Source organism: Pipistrellus kuhlii, unplaced genomic scaffold, assembly GCF_014108245.1.
Source record: "Pipistrellus kuhlii isolate mPipKuh1 unplaced genomic scaffold, mPipKuh1.p scaffold_m20_p_24, whole genome shotgun sequence".
Lineage (NCBI taxonomy): Eukaryota > Metazoa > Chordata > Mammalia > Chiroptera > Vespertilionidae > Pipistrellus > Pipistrellus kuhlii.
In genome coordinates, this window is record NW_023425523.1 from 11,593,495 (window position 1) to 11,612,540 (window position 19,046).

Consider the following 19,046-nt stretch of genomic DNA (forward strand, 5'->3'; position numbering starts at 1 on the left):
CTTCGGACCGATGAATTTGGGGACTGTGTCCCCTGCTAACCCGAGAGACTTCCCAGGCAGGCGAGAGGCAGCTTGATCCTCGGCTTGCCTCCCCAGTTTTACACAGATGGTCCTTTGCCACCTCTGACCATTTCTGACCTTGCTCAGGTTCCTGTTTCTCAATTATTTTGCCTAAAATTTCCTGGGGAAGAGAGAATAATGGGGGGAGGGCGTGTGTGGAGGGGAGAGAAACCCTAAGGGAGTGGGGTTGTTGACAACTAAAGCTCTCAAGTCCAAAAACAGGATTCCTGTTGAATAACCAAATGCACTTCAACGTCAAGGCCTCCTCCCAGCCCCATGTCCTGCTCCACCCAAACTTCAATCAGGGAACACAAACAAGAATGAAATTAGTTAAAAACAAAAAACTCCCAGTGTGGATGCGACGTTCTGCCCAGGCCATGGGAAGAAGCAGCAGGGCAGGGAGGTCCCGTTAACCCACACCTGAGCCAGAACCAGGTAGTCCAGGTGCAGCGACCACTCTGGGATGAGGAAAACGGAGGGATTTAAAAGGAAACTCCGAGTCCCAGCCTCCACAAGAAGCGGGGACACGGAATGCTCAGGGAGGGGCTATCCTATTTGGAGTCTCCTGCAGGCTCAGCCAAACACGGGACTCAGATCCTTGAATGTCAGGTGGGGGTGGGAGGGGAAGGGGGGCTCAAAGGTCTTCGGCCCTGCACAGGGCCAGTAGGGCGGGTCGGCAGTCCCCTTTCACGGTGTCCTGCAGACGAGAGAATTACACATTAGGAAGAATTACATCACTGTGGCCCTAGACTCTGCCCCCTCCCTCCTGCCGATCCAGAACGTGTCTGGTGCCCAGAGTCTCACACTTCTCTGGGGCACATGCTCAGCGGTGAGCAGGGAGTGAGTGCCTGCCGCAGGGAGGGAGGGGCGGAGCTCTCACCTGCAGGGATGAGTAGAGGGACCTCCCAAACTTCTTTCTGAACTCGGTTCTGATGCTCAGGAGGTCCGTCTCACTTCTAGAGATAAGGATGCGCGTCAGGACTCGGTAATTGGGCTCAGTTTCCTAAAAGGAGAAGCAGAATGGGAGGGGGAAGGGATGGCAGTGAGACTCTCAAAGAAGAAGGATTCGATGTCTTGGAATATTATCCTAGAAAGTGAAGGTGAGGTTATCTTTGCCCATCCTCATGGGAGATGGCCCAGCAGGAAAGATGGGGCTCCGGCAGAGGCTGGAGTACCGTTCTTTCCTTCCCCGTCTTTCCTGGCCAGGCCCCCAGCTTAGAGCCTCGCTCCCCCAGAGCTCTGTTGGTCCTTCCTGGGCAGCTCCAAAGGCAGGCTCTCAAAAGACAGAAAAGACTCGCTGCCTATGAAGACGTCCCGCATGAGAGCCAGGAAGACGGTTTTTAACTCCCGAGTTAGTGAGTGTCCACGGAGGACACGCCACCCTACCCCCAAGCCCAGGTGTTGGGGCTTTGACCGGGAACAGAGCCAACGGGACTTCTGGTTCTGATGCAGGCCCACCAGGGCCATCTCTTTGCCCCATCTTTTCACATCAGTTCCTCCTGGTTGGATCCCTGGGGTTAAGCATCACTGTCTTCCTCCTGTACCTGCACCTGGTCTCCTGCTTTTTTGGTTAAAGAAGGTAATGGAGGGTCCCATTTAGAAATAATAGAGGTACAAAACCTGATCAAGTCATGAATGACAATTGATTATAAGTACTGTGTTATCACAAGAGATTGCTAAGCCGAAGCCGGTTTGGCTCACTGGTAGAGCGTCGGTCTGCGGACTGAGGGGTCCCCGGTTTGATTCCGGTCAAGGGCATGTACCTTGGTTGCGGGCACATCCCCAGTGGGGAGTGTGCAGGAGACAGTTGATAAATGTTTCTCTCTCATCGATGTTTCTAACTCTCTATCCCTCTCCCATCCTTTCTGTAAAAAAAAAAAAAAAAAAAAAAAAAAAAATCAATAAAATATATATATATTTTTTAAATGATGAGGTAAAAAGAAGATGCTATATTTCATTTGGACTCATTACCTGATTGTCAGGGGGCCTGGTGGCTACTTTATTTTAAATATAATTTGTCATCAGTTTTGTATGATCAAGATTGTAATTGCTGCCAAACTCTTTCCTCCACCTAGTGCCTCTGGCTCTGCCCCAAGGATTGGTTTCCAAAGCACCTGCCTTTGCCCAAGGAAGGAAGGTTCTGAGCAATAAAATTTCTTAAAAAAAAAAAAAAAAAAGAAAGAAAGAAAGATTGTAATTGCTCCCCAGTATTCGTTCTTCCAACTCTTATTTACTCCAAAGTTGTAGAATTTGGGCAAGAGTCACTCATTAACTGAATATTCCCACTGGTATACAAGTACCTTCCACACATAAACCTAGTCTTTTTTCTTTTTTTTTTTTTAATATATATTTTATTGATTTTTCACAGAGAGGAAGAGAAAGGGACAGAGAGACAGAAACATCGATGAGAGAGAATCATTGATCAGCTGCCTCCTGCACACCCCCCACTGGGGATGCGCCCGCAACCAAGGCACATGCCCCTGACCACAATCGAACCCAGGACCCCTCAGCCCACAGGCCGACACTCTATCCACCGAGCCAAACCGGCCAGGGCATAAACCTAGTCTTGATACTTGAGAAAATACTTGGCATCCAATTGACAAACTTTTTAGTTTTCTGAAAAAAAATTTTTTTTTCAGAAAAATGGGCCTATATTATTTTTTGACTCTTGCTTCTAAGATAAACGTAGCATTTATATTCAAAAGTGTGTGTCCTGTAATCCAAATGCATACATTACAATTATTCACTGCTGGGATACAATTTGTTTTTATGACGCAAATGAGATAACCACAACTCTTCAGATGAATCTCAGTGCTGACTCACTATAATAATACAAGCTTTATTGGGTCAGAATAATAACCTACTGTCAAAATGGAAATCTCTAGACGATCAAACAAGTGCTTGTATGTGCTGGCTTTGTTTGTTGTTGGTACTGTCTTTGGAGTAGCTGTCAACAAGGCATGATGATTTCTCAACCAGCATACAGAAGGCTATTCCATTTGCCAAAATAGTAACTATTTTTATGTTCTTCACCTTTTAGAGGATTTTTTTATTTATTTATAGCTTTGCGGGACCTGGCTCAATGAGCAAAATGACTAGATGACTAGATTCTGCTCATGAAATGACTCAAACCAAAGTCACTAGCTTAATGATGAGTAATATAGAACAAAGTCTGGCAGCGTGGACAAAGGTGGTCCTAGTGCCCTCATGGTGTGGCTTACAGCACAGGCTCACCTTGGAGGGACTGTGGGTTTGGTCCCACACTACCGTCATAAAGCGAGTGTCAGAATAAAGCCAGTCACACAACCTGTTTGGTTTCCCAGTTCATAGTAAAAATACGTTTACACTATGTGGTAGCCTATTTAGTGTGCACTAGCAGTATGTCTAATAAAGCAATGTAAATACCTTAATTTTAATATACTTTATTACTTAAAAATGCTAACCATCATCTAAGTCTTTAGTGAGTTGTCAGCTTTTTGGTGGTGGAGGGTCTTATGTCAATTTGTAAAAAAAAAAAAACCCTCAATTTCTACAAGCTCAGTAACCCGGGTGGGACTAGACCAATACCTATGGTATAGGGTATAGACAAGGAGTTGGCATGTGACAGTTCAATGTCCTACAGGACCGTTTTGTCTTTTGTAAGGAGAATAGATAACTACACGGCTGTGTGACGTTGGACAAGGCACTGAACCTCTCTGTTTCAGTCTATCATCTATAAAACGGGGATGAACTGACATGAGTGCAGTGTGCTCAGCAGAAGCCCTGGTGCCCAGTGAACGCCTACGAAATGCGGGCTCTTGTCGTTATTCTTGCTGGTGTTACATCAAGGACATCGCCGTTCTGGCAAGGACTGAAACTGGACGCGGCACTGTCTTCCAGAACAAAGTCATATCGCTATGTGGCCACCTGGACATTAGTCAGGCCAGACCGTTAGCTTGAGTGCCCGGGAGGGTCAACTAACTTAGCTCTAACCACAGCTCACGCCTGCACTCTTGACAAGACAGCTTGCAAACCCGAGAGCTGCTGTAAGTTTGCGAAGGAAATAAAGTAAATGTGAAATTGTTGCATTAGCAGCAACGTGCAACGTCCTCTCTCTTGCCCGGGAGGTGTCTCCCCCAGTTTTTGTCCCCAAGGCAGACGAGGAAAGGAGGGTCCCCCTTACCTGAAGGGCTTGGTGAAGTTTATCGGCAAAGTACAGCGCCGTGTTCCTGATCACCGAGGCTGGAAGCAAGAGGGGAGAGGTGGAGGAGGAAGCTCCAGTGCCACGGAGCTCCCTCTACCCACAAGGCCCGGGCTGGCCCCTACCTAGGCTGAGCAGAGCCGTCTGGGCATCTCCATGGAAACGGTTCCGGACGGTGTGCTCCAACTCATGCCCGGTGCGCCGCTGGTACTGATCAAACACTGGGTGAGGAGGAGGTGGTTAGAAAGATAAACGCTGGTGATCACAGGGAAGGATGAGCTCCCTCACCTTCCTCAGGCAAGACTCATCCTTAGAGCAGGCAGGGGAGACAGAGGGCTCGTGTGTACCTCGGACGAGGTGCTCGGGATTTCTCTGGGTGAGGATAAGGACCCATGTTCCTTCTGTGCTGGGTCCTTCCGCCTGCTTCAGGGCCTGGGGGTGGGGAGTAAATCGGGATCATTGGTTGGGGGCTGCAGAGCCACGGTTACAGTGTCCGCAGAATCCATCACAATGATGGTGGAAATGGGATAAGGGGCCAGGGCGGCTCAGTGGTTGAGCGTTGACCTATGAACGAGGAGGTCACAGCTTGATTCCCGGTCAGGGCACATGCCCAGGTTGCAGGCTCCATCCTCAGTGTGGTGTGTGCAGGAAGCAGCTGATCAATGATTCTCTCATCATTGATGTTTCTCCCTCTTTCTCTCCCTTCCTCTCTAAAATCAATAAAAACATATTAAAAAGGGGGGGCGGGGCCAAGCTACAAGAGGGGTTCTGCCCTCACGGCTCCATCCCCCGTTTGGGGAATTCTGGCACGGAAGGAATGAAATAATCCCCGAGGGAGACTCTGGGGAGGGTCCCCCAGCCCAAAGGCCAGTGAGGTCAGGAACCAGAGGTTAGAGGAGGGAAGGTTTCAGATGCGACACCACCTGACACCCCACACCCCCATCATGCCACCGAGGGCTCCTTCCCCAGGCCTGTAGGACTCGAGGGTACACAGGCTGCTGCTGGCACTAAGATATGACAGAGGAGGGGTCTCAGGTGCGTGACTGTGCCAATTCCTCAGCCCCTGCTCACCTGGACGTCCTGCTCTGCCAGGTTATAGTCAATGATTTCCGAGTAACTCTCGCGGCCCCCCTAGGAGGAGAAACGCTCTCAGGACTCTTCGAGGGACAGCTTCTTATCTCCAGGTCGACAACCCAGCCCTAGTCCCCCCCCCAAAGTCCTCTCTTGTCCATTACATCAAAATATGCTCCAGCCGAAACCGGTTTGGCTCAGTGGCAGAGCGTCGGTCTGCGGACGGAAAGGTCCCAGGTCAAGGGCATGTACGTTGTGGTTGAGGGCACATCCCCGGTAGGGGGTGTGCAAGAGGCAGCTGGTCGATGTTTCTCTCTCATCGACGTTTCTAGCTCTCTATCCCTCTCTCCTCCTCTCTGTGAAAAATCAATAAAATATATATTTTTAAAAAAACACATGCTCCACACTCTGTCCCCCCGCTCCCCTCTCCCCCCGTTCCACCCCAGATGATGGTGTAACTCTCTTTCCATGCCAGTCAGCCCCCCTCACCTTGGCCAGGGCCAGGAGCAGGTCCCGCAAGGTTCCGCTGGTCTCGGATTGGATGTCCTCCTCTGCCTCCACATGGAAATCTGGGGTGGGGTCAGGAGCCCTCTGAGTCCTCCCGATCTTCCCCAAGGGGGATGCCTCTAGGACCTGCCAGCCCTGCTGGCCCTGCTCCCAGCAGCTCAGTGGCTGCCATTCCCCAGGATGGGAGGCAGACGCACCAGCCTGGCCACCCTGAAAACACCCCTGAGCTGTGAGCGCCCAGGTGCTGTGGAATCACGCTCTGAGGCTGGTCTCAGCTGCAGGTGCCAAGGAAGAGGAGGTAAGGAAACCCATAGGATGAGGCAAGATGGGGAGGGCCCGGCCCCTCACTGGAGGTGAGGAGAGTGATGTGAGAGGTAGGACATTACAAAGGAAAAGATGAGGAAAGTGAGGATAGAGAAAAACAGAAGCCATTAGGGAGAGAGGTTGGAGAGGATTAAGAGATAGGCCAAGCTCAGCTGATGTGGCTCAGTGGTTGAGCATCGACCTATGAACCGGGAGATCACAGTTTGGTTCCTGGTCAGGGCACACGCCTGGGTTGCGTGCTCGGCCCCCCAGTAGAGGGTGTACAAGAGGCAGCTGATGGATGGTTCTCTCTCATCATGGGTGTTTCTGTCTCTTTCTCCCTTTCCCTTCTTCTCTGAAATCAATATATATATATATTGATAAATATATAAAAATATTTTATTGAGTTTTTACAGAGAGGGAGAGGGATAGAGAGTCAGAAACATCAGCGAGAGAGAAACATTAATCAGCTGCCTCTTGCACACCTCCCAATGGGGATGTGCCCGCAACCAAGGTACCCAAGACCCTTCAGTCTGCAGGCCGACACTCTATCCAACCAAGCCAAACTGGTTATGGCTATATGTACATATTTTATATATGTGTGTGTATGTATATATATGTACATACACACACACACATATATATTAAAAAAAAATTTTTTTTTTAAAGAGAGAGATAGGCCAAGACTGGACATCCAAGGAAAATCGGGGAAAGAAAAGAAGGGGGTTGCGGCTAAGATGAGGATGAGAAGAAGCTAGTTCCCAATTAGTGGGTGAGGCCAGCAGCCAGGAGCCCGAGAGGTGACACCCATCATTCAGAGAGCGCCCCACCTTTCCCCCTGGCTGCATGGCGGCAGAATGAGCTCGGGGCTGCGGAGCTGACACAGCTCCCCTTGGGACTGTCCTGCTGCCCGACGTGGCCATTACCCCGGCACCTGCCCTGGAGCCCCAGACTAAGGTGGCTCATCACTGCTCCTTTCTTTCCTGATCCCATCGGGCTGTCTCCTGCGGAGACGGAGCCCGGGGTGGGGGCAGGAGGGAGGCGAGATCCCCAGGTAACAGAACCGGGGCAGACAGACTCCCGGACTGAGTGCAGGAAGGGGAGGGCGGGCCTCAGCTCCTGGCACCCCTCCCTCATGCTCTCACCGCTCTCACCGCTCTCACCGTGTTTGTAGACGGCCAGGCACTCCTGCAGCTGGGGAGGGGTGCGCGTGGCCAGGATCTCCACCGCCACGTCCTCAGCGGAACCCGAGTCCTAGGAGAGATGGGGAGGCCGCTCTGAGACGGGGCCGTGTCCTTAGGGCGCAGCGAGCAGGTGCCGAGCACATTCCTCCTGAGGGTCAGGCGGGGACATCCACACAGGCCTCTGCCAGGCCTGCTCCTCCCGAGTGGGCAGCTGGCAGGCCGTGCACCTTCTCCTCCCTCCGGGGCGACCTCCCTTCCCAGCCCCCGTCCAGCCCCCATCCCGGTACCTTCAGGGCCGTCCTCAGGTCCTGAGCGTCCACGCGGGCTGCCGGCTGCAGCAGAGCCACCACGATCCTCTCGAGGTGACCCGAGAGCGCCGCCTGCAGGGACTTCAGCAGGTCCTACCCGGGAGTGGCAGAGGAGCGGTGTGAGGGGGCTCCCAGACGTGTAGGGGGTTTGGGGGCGTTTGGCTGGTTTTTATCTCAAGCCTGAAGCACCACCCCATTTAACCAGGGGGCAGGGGCCGGCCTGCTATGGTGTACCCCAAGTCTCCCAGGGACTCCTCACCCCCGTGCCCGGCTCCCTCCCAGGAAGCCCCAGGGGTCTCACCTGCTGGGTGCGCTCCTGGAAGGCCTGAGCAATGAGCTGCCTTTGCTCTCGGCTCCGGTTGGTCAGCACGTCCACAATGGCGGCGCGGTCCACCCCTGAACCGAGAGAAGGGCTGGGAAGACCCCATCAGGGTCCTTACAGGGTTGGGAGTCCCTCACGCCTCCCGAGGAGGACATAGAACAAGGTCCCGGAAAAGGCTGGAAGGACAGGGGCAGGGGTCCTATCACCCCCACTTTCATCTGGTTTCCAAAGAAGATGCAGGCTGAAATCGGTTTGGCTCAGTGGATAGAGCATCAGCCTGCGGACTGGAAGGTCCCAGGTTTGATTCTGGTTGGGGGCATGTGTCTTGGCTGCGGGCACATCTCCAATGGGGGGTGTGCAAGAGGCAGCTGATCGATGTTTCTCTCTCATCAATGTTTCTGACTATCCCTCTCCCTTCCTCTCTGTGAAAAATCAATAAAATATATTAAAGAAGGAGAAGAAAAAGAAGAAGAAGAAGCAGCAGCAGCAGCCCGGCCAGTGTGGCTCAGTGGCTGCCAGGAACCGAGAGGCTGCCAGTTCAATTCCTGGTCAGGGCACGTGTGGGCTGGATCCTCTGTGGGGAGTGAGTTGGAGGGGGAGGTTGTGCAGGACGCAGCCAATCAATGTTTCTTTCACATTGATGTTTCTATTTCTCTCTCCCTCTCCCTTCCTCTCTTAAAAAAAAAATCATTTAAAAAAGAAAATGCAAATGAGATGCCAAATGGCATGCAAATCCTACCCAGATTTAGGCAAAGGTGGCCTGGGTGGTGGGGAAATAAGAGGCTTTCGGGGATCAGCAGAGTTGGATTAGGATTTAAGCTCTGCCATTCTGAGCTGGGAGACCTGGGGGAGGTGTCCTCACCTCCCTGAGCCCGGTTTCCTCATCCGCACAGTGGAGATAATGAGACAGCTCACAGGGTGTGAGAATGGCGATGACACACCTGCCATGGCACTTGGCATTCAGGAATTAAGGCATTCCACAGACGTTTATCGAGCTCGTCAGTTCCTCCCTGCTCGCCCTTCCCTGGCATACAGACCGGCTTCAAACCCCTAACACCCCAGGTGCAGAGCGAAGGGGCTCACCTTGGCCTGCGATGGCCCTCAGCAGCCTCTGCACGTCCTTGTCCACGCTGAAGCTCAGGAAGGTCCTGAGGGTGCCCAGGGTCCCCCACGCTGCAGTCTGAAGAGTAAGCAGGCATCACAGGGGTGCCCGTGGCCTCCCCGTGCCCCGGACCCTTGGCCTGGCCCCGAGGCCTGGCCTGTTCCCCTGGTCCCAGCCCCCTCACACCTTGAGTTGATCAAGTCAAATGGTGCCTACAGTCCCGGCAGCCCCTACCTTGTTGGCAAGGCCCAGGTGGCTGAGGATCTCCTGGGTCAGGGAGAACCCCGTCTTCTCGCTGCTCACCGACATGGTGCAGCTGGCCGCCTGGAAAACAGCGCCCGCCTGAGGGGACCTTCCGGCCGGCCGGCCGGCCCCCGCCCCCGGCCTCTCTGTGACCCCTCGGCCCCGAGACCTGGGCTCCCTTGCCCTCCCATGTTCCTTGTTGCAGAAAAAGAGAATCTCGACCTGCTCTGCAGGTTTGGGAGCCCAAGTGGAAGGGTGAGAGGGAGCCCCCACCTTCCTCACCTCTCGACCTCCTCCAGGAAACAAGTGTGGATCAGGATGAACCCTCCCTGACTCCAGGGCTGGGAGCCGTTGGCCTGAGGTGGATGACCCCCTCTGGAGGCCCCAGTCCCCTGGCCTCCGTGGCCTGCTGGGCGGGCGTCCCCAGGGCAGTGAGCACGTAGGTAGGGTGGGAGCCAACTTCTGACAGCAACACCCCTGCTTTGGCCCCAATCCACTGAGCTGCCCATCTGCTGTCCGCCCGTCCCCCTCGGAGCCTGGGGGGGGGGGGGGAACCCCTCTAACTCAGCAGGTGCACTGTCTGAACTGATGGGTGTTTGTGTTCCTGTGGGGACCTGGGTGCCTGGACAGGGGAGCAGGTGGGAAAGGAAAACTCACCTCTCCCGCCCCCCGAGAGATCCTCAGGCCCCTTCTCCACCCCGCCCCACCCCACCCTCCTCCTGGGGGCCCAGGCCCGGTGCTTACCCAGAGGAGCTGGGGGGGAGGTGGGTGTCGTCACAGCCTGGTGGTGTGTGTGCCGGTGTGGGCACCGGCTCCTGTGTGGCCTGGTAGAGGAGAGGGGGGCGTGTACCGTCAGGTGGAGCAGCCAGTCAGATGACCTCCCCAGCAGCCCAGCCCAGCCCAGCTGCTGCCGGGCTCCGGCCCCTCCCAAACGTGGGAGAGGACCAGGCTGTTCTGGGTCCCACAAGCCAACGCCTCCTCCCTCCCGACGGAGCATCTCTCCTCCGGGAACCCGGCGCCCCGGCCGGCCACGCGGGAGAACTCTGCCGGCCTCGCCGCTCAGCCTGACACAGGCGGCTTTGTGCCCAGTTCCCCCAGCGGGGCCGGTGGGCCCATCGCAGCCCAGGCTCCAGGGCCGGCTTCTGACCTGGCTCTCTGCCTCTGCCTCTGGCTCCGGCTCCCTGGGGGGGCAGGTCAGACAGGCTCCAGGCTGATTTCAGGCCGATAGAGAAAAACCTGTCGGGGCACATACCAGCAGGGCACCCCAGCCTTCACCCCAGAGGGGGTCCCAGCCCAGAAACTCCCTTGACTGCTGCCTTGTTCGGGTCAGCCAGCCGGGACGGGCAGGGCCAGCCAGCGGGCTGTGTCTGTCTGCGGGGAAGGAAGGGCACAGGTATGTGGGGTGGGAGCAGATGGGCAGAGTCAAGAGAGAAAAATGCAGAGGGTGTTCCCTCTGGACAGAAGTGCCGCGCTCCCCGATAAGGAAGGCTCCCTCCCCGGTCCCTGTTTCCTAGATTCCTTCCGCGGCCGCCTTTCGGCTGCCGGGCCCCATTTAGCCGCGGGCGATGCAGCCTCCGCAGCCCGGCGCTGTGCTGCCGGCTGAGCCCGGAGCAGCAGGTGAACAGCCGTGGGGAGGAGCGTCAGGGGCCCCAGAGCAGGCGGCTACTCGAACCTCAGCCAGCTCCCCAGGGCCCCGGAGCGGTCTCCCTCTTGCCTCCCGGGAGGGTCAGTGGGGGCTGGGCACCGGAGCTAGAGCGCCGGCTCCACTCCTGCGCCACTGCTCCAGCCCAGGGAGCACCTCCCTGTTTTTCCTACATAAGGAGGTGCCTGCAGCTCTTCCCCAGATCAGAGCAGGGCTGAGGACGCACCAGGAAGGGAGGTTTCTGAGGGGCAATCCTTGCTCCTTACTTTTCTCTCCTGTTAACGTGGAAAACATGCACCGTTTTTTAAAAGAATATATACTGTATTGATTTTTTACAGAGAAGAAGGGAGAGGGAGAGAGAGTTAGAAACATCCATGAGAGAGAAACATTGATCAGCTGCCTCCTACACATCCCCTACTGGGGCTGTGCCCACAACCAAGGTACATGCCCTTGACTCTTGACCAGAATCAAACTGGGACCCTTCAGTCCGCAGGCCGACGATCCATCCACTGAGCCAAACCGGTTTCGGCACATGCCCCAGTTTTTACTGGAGAACATGGGTTCAGGCCCCCGCTCTGTACTGGGGCACCTGAGAAGCTTTCTGGGAGGATTAAATGAGGTTATATAGGGGATGGCCTCTGACGGAGAAAAAGGTGCCCGATTTAGTAAATAAAAATGCAAGACACCCAGTTAAATTATAATTTCAGACAAACAACATATGATTTGTTGGTATTAAGTATGACCCAAATATTTCATGGGATATACTTACGCTAACAAACTATTTGTTGTTTATCTGAAATTGTAATGTAACTGAGCAGCCTGGCAGTTACCTGGCAATCTAAAAAATGAGACTTAGTTTCAGAATTGTTTACAAAGAGGTTCTGAAACCGGACAACCAATGGGTCCAGGCTGCCTGCCACTACTTGCTCCAATTAAGCAGGGACAGGATTAAATCATATCTGAGCATCTACTCCAATAATGCTGGCAGCATGGAAGAGCAGCAGGTCATCCACAAAAATGGCTCGGCAAACTCCCCCATAAGCCAGCTACTTATAGGGGGTTCAAGGACAAAGATTACACGGGAAGTAGGCAAAAGGAATAAAAATGGGTATAATGGTTACTTATTACTGGCAATGAAATCTGGGGGCTTGCAAAGAGCTGGCACTCCAGTTTCAGAAGCGAGGTTATTAATCTTTCTACTAGAAGCCCGATTGGTGCCAGAATGGGCCTTCCTTTCCCTGGCCTTCCTACATTGCTCAGAGGCCCAGAGCATCCAGCCCCCCCACCCGCCACCTTTGTTGGGTTAATTTGCATACTCACTCCCGATTGGCTGGTGGCCGTCATGAAGGTATGGTCAATTAGCATATCACTCTTTTATTAGGTAGATGATAATAGGTAGCTCTCAAATGGAGAGGATGTGCTGCATCCAGATCATGTTTCTTCAATCAGAGTGAAACAATCATGGTTAACAGATTTTTTATTCTTATAATTAATAGCTACTCCCCAATATTTTATTTCTGCCCCTAACATTTCTGAAGCCAGACTCTTTAGACTGAGAATTCTGATCTGCAGTGTGACCATGGCAACTTTCTTAAACTTTCTTGTGCTTAGTTTTCTCGTCGTCAAAATGGAGATAATAATAGTGCTTATATTATAGGCGAGTGTGTGAATTAAATAAAGCAATACATGTCAAGCACTTTAGAAGAGTGCTGGGCACAGGCTGGTAAGTACACAAGTCAAAATGTTAACTAACATGTAACCATAAATATTGCTATAATGTTATTTTAAAATGATAACTGTTATTAACATGTCTCCCTAGGAAGTCCACCCTTGGCTCTCTTTTGCAACTTCTTTCCTGCCAGTCTCTTATCTGGTCACAAGAGGGCAGCAGCAGCCACCGAGGACCGAGAGCCCCCTAGCGGTCACATGAAGTCTCCGAGGCTCTGGTTCCACTAGCTCTCAGAACCTCATCGTGCCCTTATTGGGGAATGCAGCCTCCCCAAGACCTCAGGTTCCTAAGTGGGCTTGGTGGGAAGGCCAGGTCAGGGAAAGAGCCTCAGGTGGACATCCGCTCAAGGGACCCCACTGAGACCGGCCTCAGGGCATAGGCAGGGGGCGATCTAGGCCGGCTTACCATAGTACTGTGACTACACAGCCTTCTGCTTTCTGTGCCTTTCAGAGTCTCTTCTGGGAATACATGCCAAATAGGCTTAGGGGGCAATGAAGGGAGAGAGCTCTTGTGGCCCAGTCCAAACCTCTGCACTTCAGGCTGACCCACAGGCCGAACTCCGCCTTGGAAGAAGGCAGGCAGAACGCAGTCATGTCGAAGAAGCATCGTCCTGGTTGCCCAGGAGTGAGGAGTATGGGGGATGCACTTATAGTTGCTCCACTGGAACTTGGTGGACTCGCACTGCTTCTGTCCCCCCCCCCCTTTTTTTTTTACTACTGTATATCATAGCCTTACTTAATAATAGTGGATATTGTAGTTTGTATTGTGATGCATTTATAATTGCTCCACTGGAACTTGGTAGACTCGCACCGCTTCTGTCCCTTGGTTTTGTTTTGTTCAATACCAGGGCAGATGGAGGTTGTTTTCAGGTTTACTAATCACCTTCCACCCCCATGCTCTAATGTTTAGAATTTCAGAGCTGGGGATCCTAGAGATGACCCAGTCTACCACCCTCTGGTTACTAACCTAGCCTAGGGGGCTGAGGGACTTCCCAAGGCCATGGCATTGGAATCAGCATCTGGGTCTCCTCATTTCTTCCCAGTGTGTTCATCACTCAGAGCAAGGCATGGTTGATTTGGGGTCCTTCCTAGTGGAACAGGAGGACATGCAGTAATATATACACCCTCGGCTGTTGACTCATAAATACCTCTTCAACCGTTAACCCCACCTTGCTTTTCTACAAATACAGTCACGTGTTGCTTAACATAACCAAGGGGATAGGTTCTGAGAAATGCATGGTTAGGCGATTTTGTCCTGGTGGGAATATTAATATCACAGAGTGGACTTGCAAAAACCTAGATGAGATAGCCCATTCACATCTAGACTATAAGGTATAGCCTATTGCTTCGAGGCCCAGACCTGTCATCTCCTTTGATAACAATGAATACCTGCTTGAGACTCTTCATGAGGAATAGGCATTCTTTTTTAATTATGTTTTTATTGATTTTAGAAGAAAAGGAGAGAGAGAAATAGAAACATCAATGATGAGAGAGGATCATTGATGGGCTGCCCCCTGCAGGCCCCCCATTGAGGATTGAACCTGCAACTCAGGCATGTGCCCCTGACCAGAACTGAACCTGGGACCCTGCAGTTTGCAGACCGACGCTCTATCCACTGAGCAAAACCGGTTTTGGCTGAATTTTGTTCTTTAACACAGATAAATTCCTTATTATTAACCAGTATAGAAAAATTCCACATTACTAACCAGTACTGATTAATAATGCAGAATTTTTTCAATAGATGGAGTTACACATATGTTGATATATATATATATATATATATATATATATATATATATATATATATATATATGCGATTTTATAGGTATGCTCTTTTGTTGTATTGACAACATGCTTCAAAACTTCATATGTCAGTCCTAGCTGGTTTGGCTCAGCCTGTGGACTGAAGGATTCCAGGTTCAATTCCAGTCAAGGGCACATGCCCGGGTTGTGGGCTCGATCCCCAGTTGGGGGCGTGCAGGAGGCAGCTGATCAGTGATTCTCTCTCATCATTGATGTTTCTATCTATCTCTCTCTCTCTCCATCCCCTTCTGAAATCAATAAAAATATTTTTTTAAAAACTTCATATGTCAAATTTTCTGAAGGTCTTAACATCATAGATATTTTTATGCTTAAAAACGTCAAATTTCATGCCAAATAAAAAGTGCATGTTTTAATTCATTACTTTATTTTGAAGAAAAGTGCTGCTGAAAGTTATCGGATACTTCGGGAAGCTTATGGTGAACATCCTTATGGATGCTGATTTAAACACTTTAAAAATGAAGACTTCAATATGAAAGACAAAGAACGTCCAGGTCAACTGGAAAAGTTTCAAGACCAACAATTACAAGCATCATTGGATAAAGATATATGTCAAACTCAAAAACAACTTGCAGAAAGATTAAATGTTGCTCAGCAACCAATTTCCGATCGTTTACAAGCAATGGGAAAGATTTTAAAGGAAGGAAAATGGGTACCACATTAACTGAACGAAAGACAAGTGGAAAACCAGAAAGTCACCAGTAAAATGTTGCTTCCATGGCACAAAAGAAAGCCTTTATTTATTTATTTATTTATTTATTTATTTATTTTTGCATTGAATTGTGACTGGTGATGAAAAGTGGTTTTATTTTGAGAATCCCAAATGCAAAAAATTATGGGTTGATCCAGGACAATCATCAACATCAACTGCAAGGCCAAATTGCTTCAGAAAGAAGTTTAGTGGGATCAGGAATGTGTGGTGTATTATGAGCTTCTAAAACCAGGTGAAACCGTTAATACTGATCGCTACTGACAATCAATTTGAACCATGTTTTGATAATAAAACCAGCAGAATGGGCCAGAAGACACAGCAAAGTAATTTTGTTTCATGATGACGCACCATCACACACTTCAAAATCAGTTAAAGACACGTTAAAAGATCTTGCCTGGGAAGTTTTAATCCACCTGCTGTATTCACCAGACCTTGCGATCGATGGCGCACGCACTTTCTGAGCAGCACTTCAGCACTTTAAAATGTAGAAGTGGAAAATTGGGTCTCTGAATGGTCTGCCTCAAAACAAGAAAAGTTCCATTGGGATGGTATCCACAAATTACCTGAAAGATGGGGAGAATGTGTAGCTAGCGATGGACATTACTTTGAATAAAGCACCTTTGATGTTTCTCTTGAAATTATCGTGTTTTCTTGGATTCTAAAATCCGCATTATGAACCGGCATACCTGGTAATGTATTTCGGTGTTGGCGTTTTCAAAATTTTGCCAGGAGCTTGTTGAAGTCTTCAAAAGCTTCTGCCAAACCCTTGATTGAATATTTTGGGAGTTCTTTTTCTTTTTCTGCAGTTTCCTTTTCTTTTACTTCTTCAGCTATGTGTTCCTGCTCTAGCACCAACTTCTCATTAATCAGTTCCTCCGAAACCGCCATAGCAGTTCTCCAGGGTCTTCCTCATTCACACCCAGGCTAAAGCTGTTTGCCGCCTCAATCGCAGGCGTGGCGATTTTTGCAACATTTGCCCTAGGAAGATGCTCAGACTGCTATGAAGTCACTCAGGGACAGGAGTTATAATGCCACAGGACAACTCTGTGTATGTGGTCCCTCATGGATCTAGCTGTGATTATACGGCACATGACTACACTTTGCATTGAATAATTTCAGAAAACCCAGAGATTCCTCCTGGCAATTTTTTCCTCTCATAAGAAAATGTTTCTATCTGGGACTCACTCCTGGCACCTTAATCCCTCTGCTCAGGTGTTAGCCAAGCTCGACGACTTCTTCTCCTCCTCCTTCTCCTTCTTCTTCTTTAAATATATTTTATTGATTTTTTTACAGAGAGGAAGAGAGAGAGAGAGTTAGAAACATCGATGAGAGAGAGAGACATTGATCAGCTGCCTCTTGCATACACCCTAGTGGGGATGTGCCCGCAACCAATGTACATGCCCTTGACTGGAATCTGAACCCGGGACCTTTCAGTCCGCGGACCAACACTCTATCCACTGAGCCAAACCGGTTTCGGCTCCACTTCTTTTTGCTCAAACAGGTTTCTGTGTTGCACCAGCCTGCCTTACCTGGGAAGACCCACTTCCCACAATGGGGGTCCATGTGTTTGCCCAGACTAGAAGCCTGCCCAGATACCTAAATCCCAGCCTGCAGGCCTGGCCGCGTGCCTGGCAGTGTCCTCTGCCTCCGGACACCTCAGCAGCCTTTATAGAGGAAGTGAGTCACGGCAGGCAGGCAGGCAGCTTGGGGCATTGTGGGTGTGGCTATGGCCTCTGGGGACAGTGCGGGTGGGTCCGAAGGGAGGTGGTCAAAGTCTCCTGGTCCAGCCACGGCCTGTGTGTGTGTGTGTGTGTGTGTGTGTGTGTGTGTGTTAGGGAGTGACCCAATGTATGCTGACCAAACTGGTGGCACCATTCTCATGCTGACTGAGGTGAGGTTTTCTCTTCTCCATCCACTTTCTCCCTCGTCTCCTGGGGGAGGGGAGCACACCCTCTTATCTTTATGTGTCAGGCCTGGGCAATCTAACTCCTGTCCCCAAACCTCCCCTCCCCACTGGGATCTTAAAACAAAACAAAACAAAACAAAACAAAAAGGTTAACTGGTCTTCAGTCCTGGGTTGGGGTGGGGTGAGGGATCTTTGAAGAGCTGGTGAGGAGCTTGGGAAAGCCTGGCACCTAGGAAAGCTGCCTGAGAGGGCTCAGGAGCTGAAGGAGGAGAGCCAAGTAGGACAGAGGTGTGGGGAGGAGCTGGGAGGAACCCAAGGTTAGCTGTGGCCCAAAGAGGCGGCCCTGGAACCTCACTACAAAGCAACTAACAGTCACATTTACTCTGTCGAATTCTGTTCTTTAACACAGACAACGTAGTTCGGTGTTTTGGGGGTTCTTAACCCTTTGCCAGGAGCTTGTGGAAGCGTGTGGTTGTGTAGGAGAGGAGGAATCTCTGGGAGACGCTGGAGAAAGGTTGGTGGAGGGAGGATTTGGCAGGTGAAGGGAGGAGCAGTCACCAAAGGGTCCAAAGACAGGATTTGCTAGCAAGGGAGTTGTTCAGCCCCGGGGCAAAGGAGGCCGGGGCTGGAGGAGTTGCTGGGAACTGGCTGGTCTGGGGCTAAAAAAGGTAGAAGAATCCTCTGGGCTGGTTCTGGGGGAGGTGGGCCTGGGCCCAGGGCCCCACTGCAAAGAGCAGATGAACGAACAGCAGAACAGTGTGGATATCAGACAGCTTCTGCCTCTGTACCTCTTCGGAAGGGGACTTTGGGGAGGGCCAAGCTCCCAAACTGGATAAGTGTGTGTGTGTGTGTGTGTGTGTGTGTGTGTGTGTATGTGGGGGGTGGGGTGAAGGGAGGAGGGGAGAAGGGGTGTCACGCTCCTTCCTGAAAGAACCGCCGGAGCACCTGAACGTGACTAGATAAAACCGTGCAACCAGTTCCCCGAGCTTCTAACTGTGGCAATATAAAACCGGCTACATTTCATCACCGCAACAAACAAACAAACAAACAAAAAACCTGTTACCTCTCCAAGCAGTAAGTTGTAGCTCTCTTTTTAAACAAACCCTCACACACCTCTGAGACACCCTCTGCTCATGCCAGGACGGAGTCAAGGACAGTTTTCTAGGATGAACGGGTTGCATCTTCCTGAAATACTGATTTTATCGGACCGAGGGAAAAACACTTTTTAATGTGACCTTGGGTGGTGAGTGTGGTGCAGACTGGAAACTCGAGTCCATTTTACAAAACAAAAGTTGGGGGTTGGCTCTTCCAGAGTCGGCCGGCAGGGTACGTGTGCCCCCGGGGGCAGGCTGGTGGAAACGCCGTGGGTTTCATGGCGGCGGGGCCGGCGGGGCCGCCCTAGGGGTGGCAGGCTCGGCTGTGGGGTCCCCGGGGGCCCCCATGCCTGGCGGGGCGCTCGGCCTGGGCGCCCTGCACGGGGGCCGGACGGCCCGGGACTGCGGCCACGGGAGCCCGGACGCCGTCCTCCCCCCACTGCCCATGGGGCTGGGGTGGGGAGTGTGGCAATCCGCGGGCAGAGGAAGGGTGCGGGGAAAGGGGGGTGCGCCAGGCTGAGGTCACGGGACGCAGTGGTAGGCACGTTGGGTGGGGCAGAGGTATCGCCCCTCCGCGCCCCCAGGGTCCCTGGGGACCTCGTGGGTCCGATCCGGGGTCCCCCAGGGGCTGCATCGCACCCCAACGGAGAGACAGAGGCTGGAGGAGCCCGCACCGCCTCCGGCGCGGCGCTCCAGCGGGCGCGGCCGGGGCGGGGGGCCCGGGGCCGGGGCGCGGCCGGGGCGGGGGTCCCGGGGCCGGGGCGCGGGCGGAGCGGGGCAGGGCGCGGCCCCCCGCCGGGCCCCTCTGCTCTCCCGGCGGCCGCAGGCCCACGCCCAGCCCCGGCCCCGCGGCGGCTCGCGGC

The 19,046-nt window shown here is 52.1% G+C and overlaps 1 protein-coding gene across 3 annotated transcripts; it reads right to left on the reverse strand.

Annotated features, from left to right (window-relative positions):
• Positions 1–541: 541 nt before the first annotated feature.
• ANXA9 (annexin A9) lies at positions 542–10,446 on the reverse strand. Of its 3 annotated transcripts, none has more exons than XM_036453199.2 (14): positions 10,428–10,446; positions 10,025–10,104; positions 9,272–9,362; positions 9,019–9,115; positions 7,915–8,009; positions 7,593–7,706; positions 7,285–7,375; positions 5,801–5,880; positions 5,312–5,371; positions 4,588–4,672; positions 4,366–4,461; positions 4,223–4,281; positions 941–1,063; positions 542–757 (listed from the first exon to the last, which is right to left on the reverse strand). In XM_036453199.2, the coding sequence occupies exons 3-14, from the start codon at positions 9,344–9,346 to the stop codon at positions 695–697; spliced, it is 1,038 nt and encodes a 345-aa protein (XP_036309092.1). In that variant the 5' UTR covers positions 9,347–9,362; positions 10,025–10,104; positions 10,428–10,446; the 3' UTR covers positions 542–694. The 3 variants fall into 3 exon arrangements, with proteins under 3 accessions (XP_036309092.1, XP_036309093.1, XP_045442965.1); XM_036453200.2 differs by having other exon boundaries at positions 9,272–9,357; positions 10,428–10,445; XM_045587009.1 differs by lacking the exon at positions 10,428–10,446 and having other exon boundaries at positions 7,915–8,026; positions 9,272–9,361; positions 10,025–10,292.
• Positions 10,447–19,046: the final 8,600 nt, after the last annotated feature.

Excerpts from the sequence above, each read along its gene's own strand:
- ANXA9 (XM_045587009.1), bottom strand. The coding sequence starts at position 10,277 with ATGCTCCGTCGGGAGGGAGGAGGCGTTGGCTTGTGGGACCCAGAACAG. Across the intron at positions 9,362-10,024 it reads CTCCCCCCCAGCTCCTCTGG|GCGGCCAGCTGCACCATGTC; the intron begins GTAAGCACCGGG and ends GCTGTTTTCCAG. Across the intron at positions 1,064-4,222 it reads AACTTCACCAAGCCCTTCAG|GAAACTGAGCCCAATTACCG; the intron begins GTAAGGGGGACC and ends TTCTCCTTTTAG.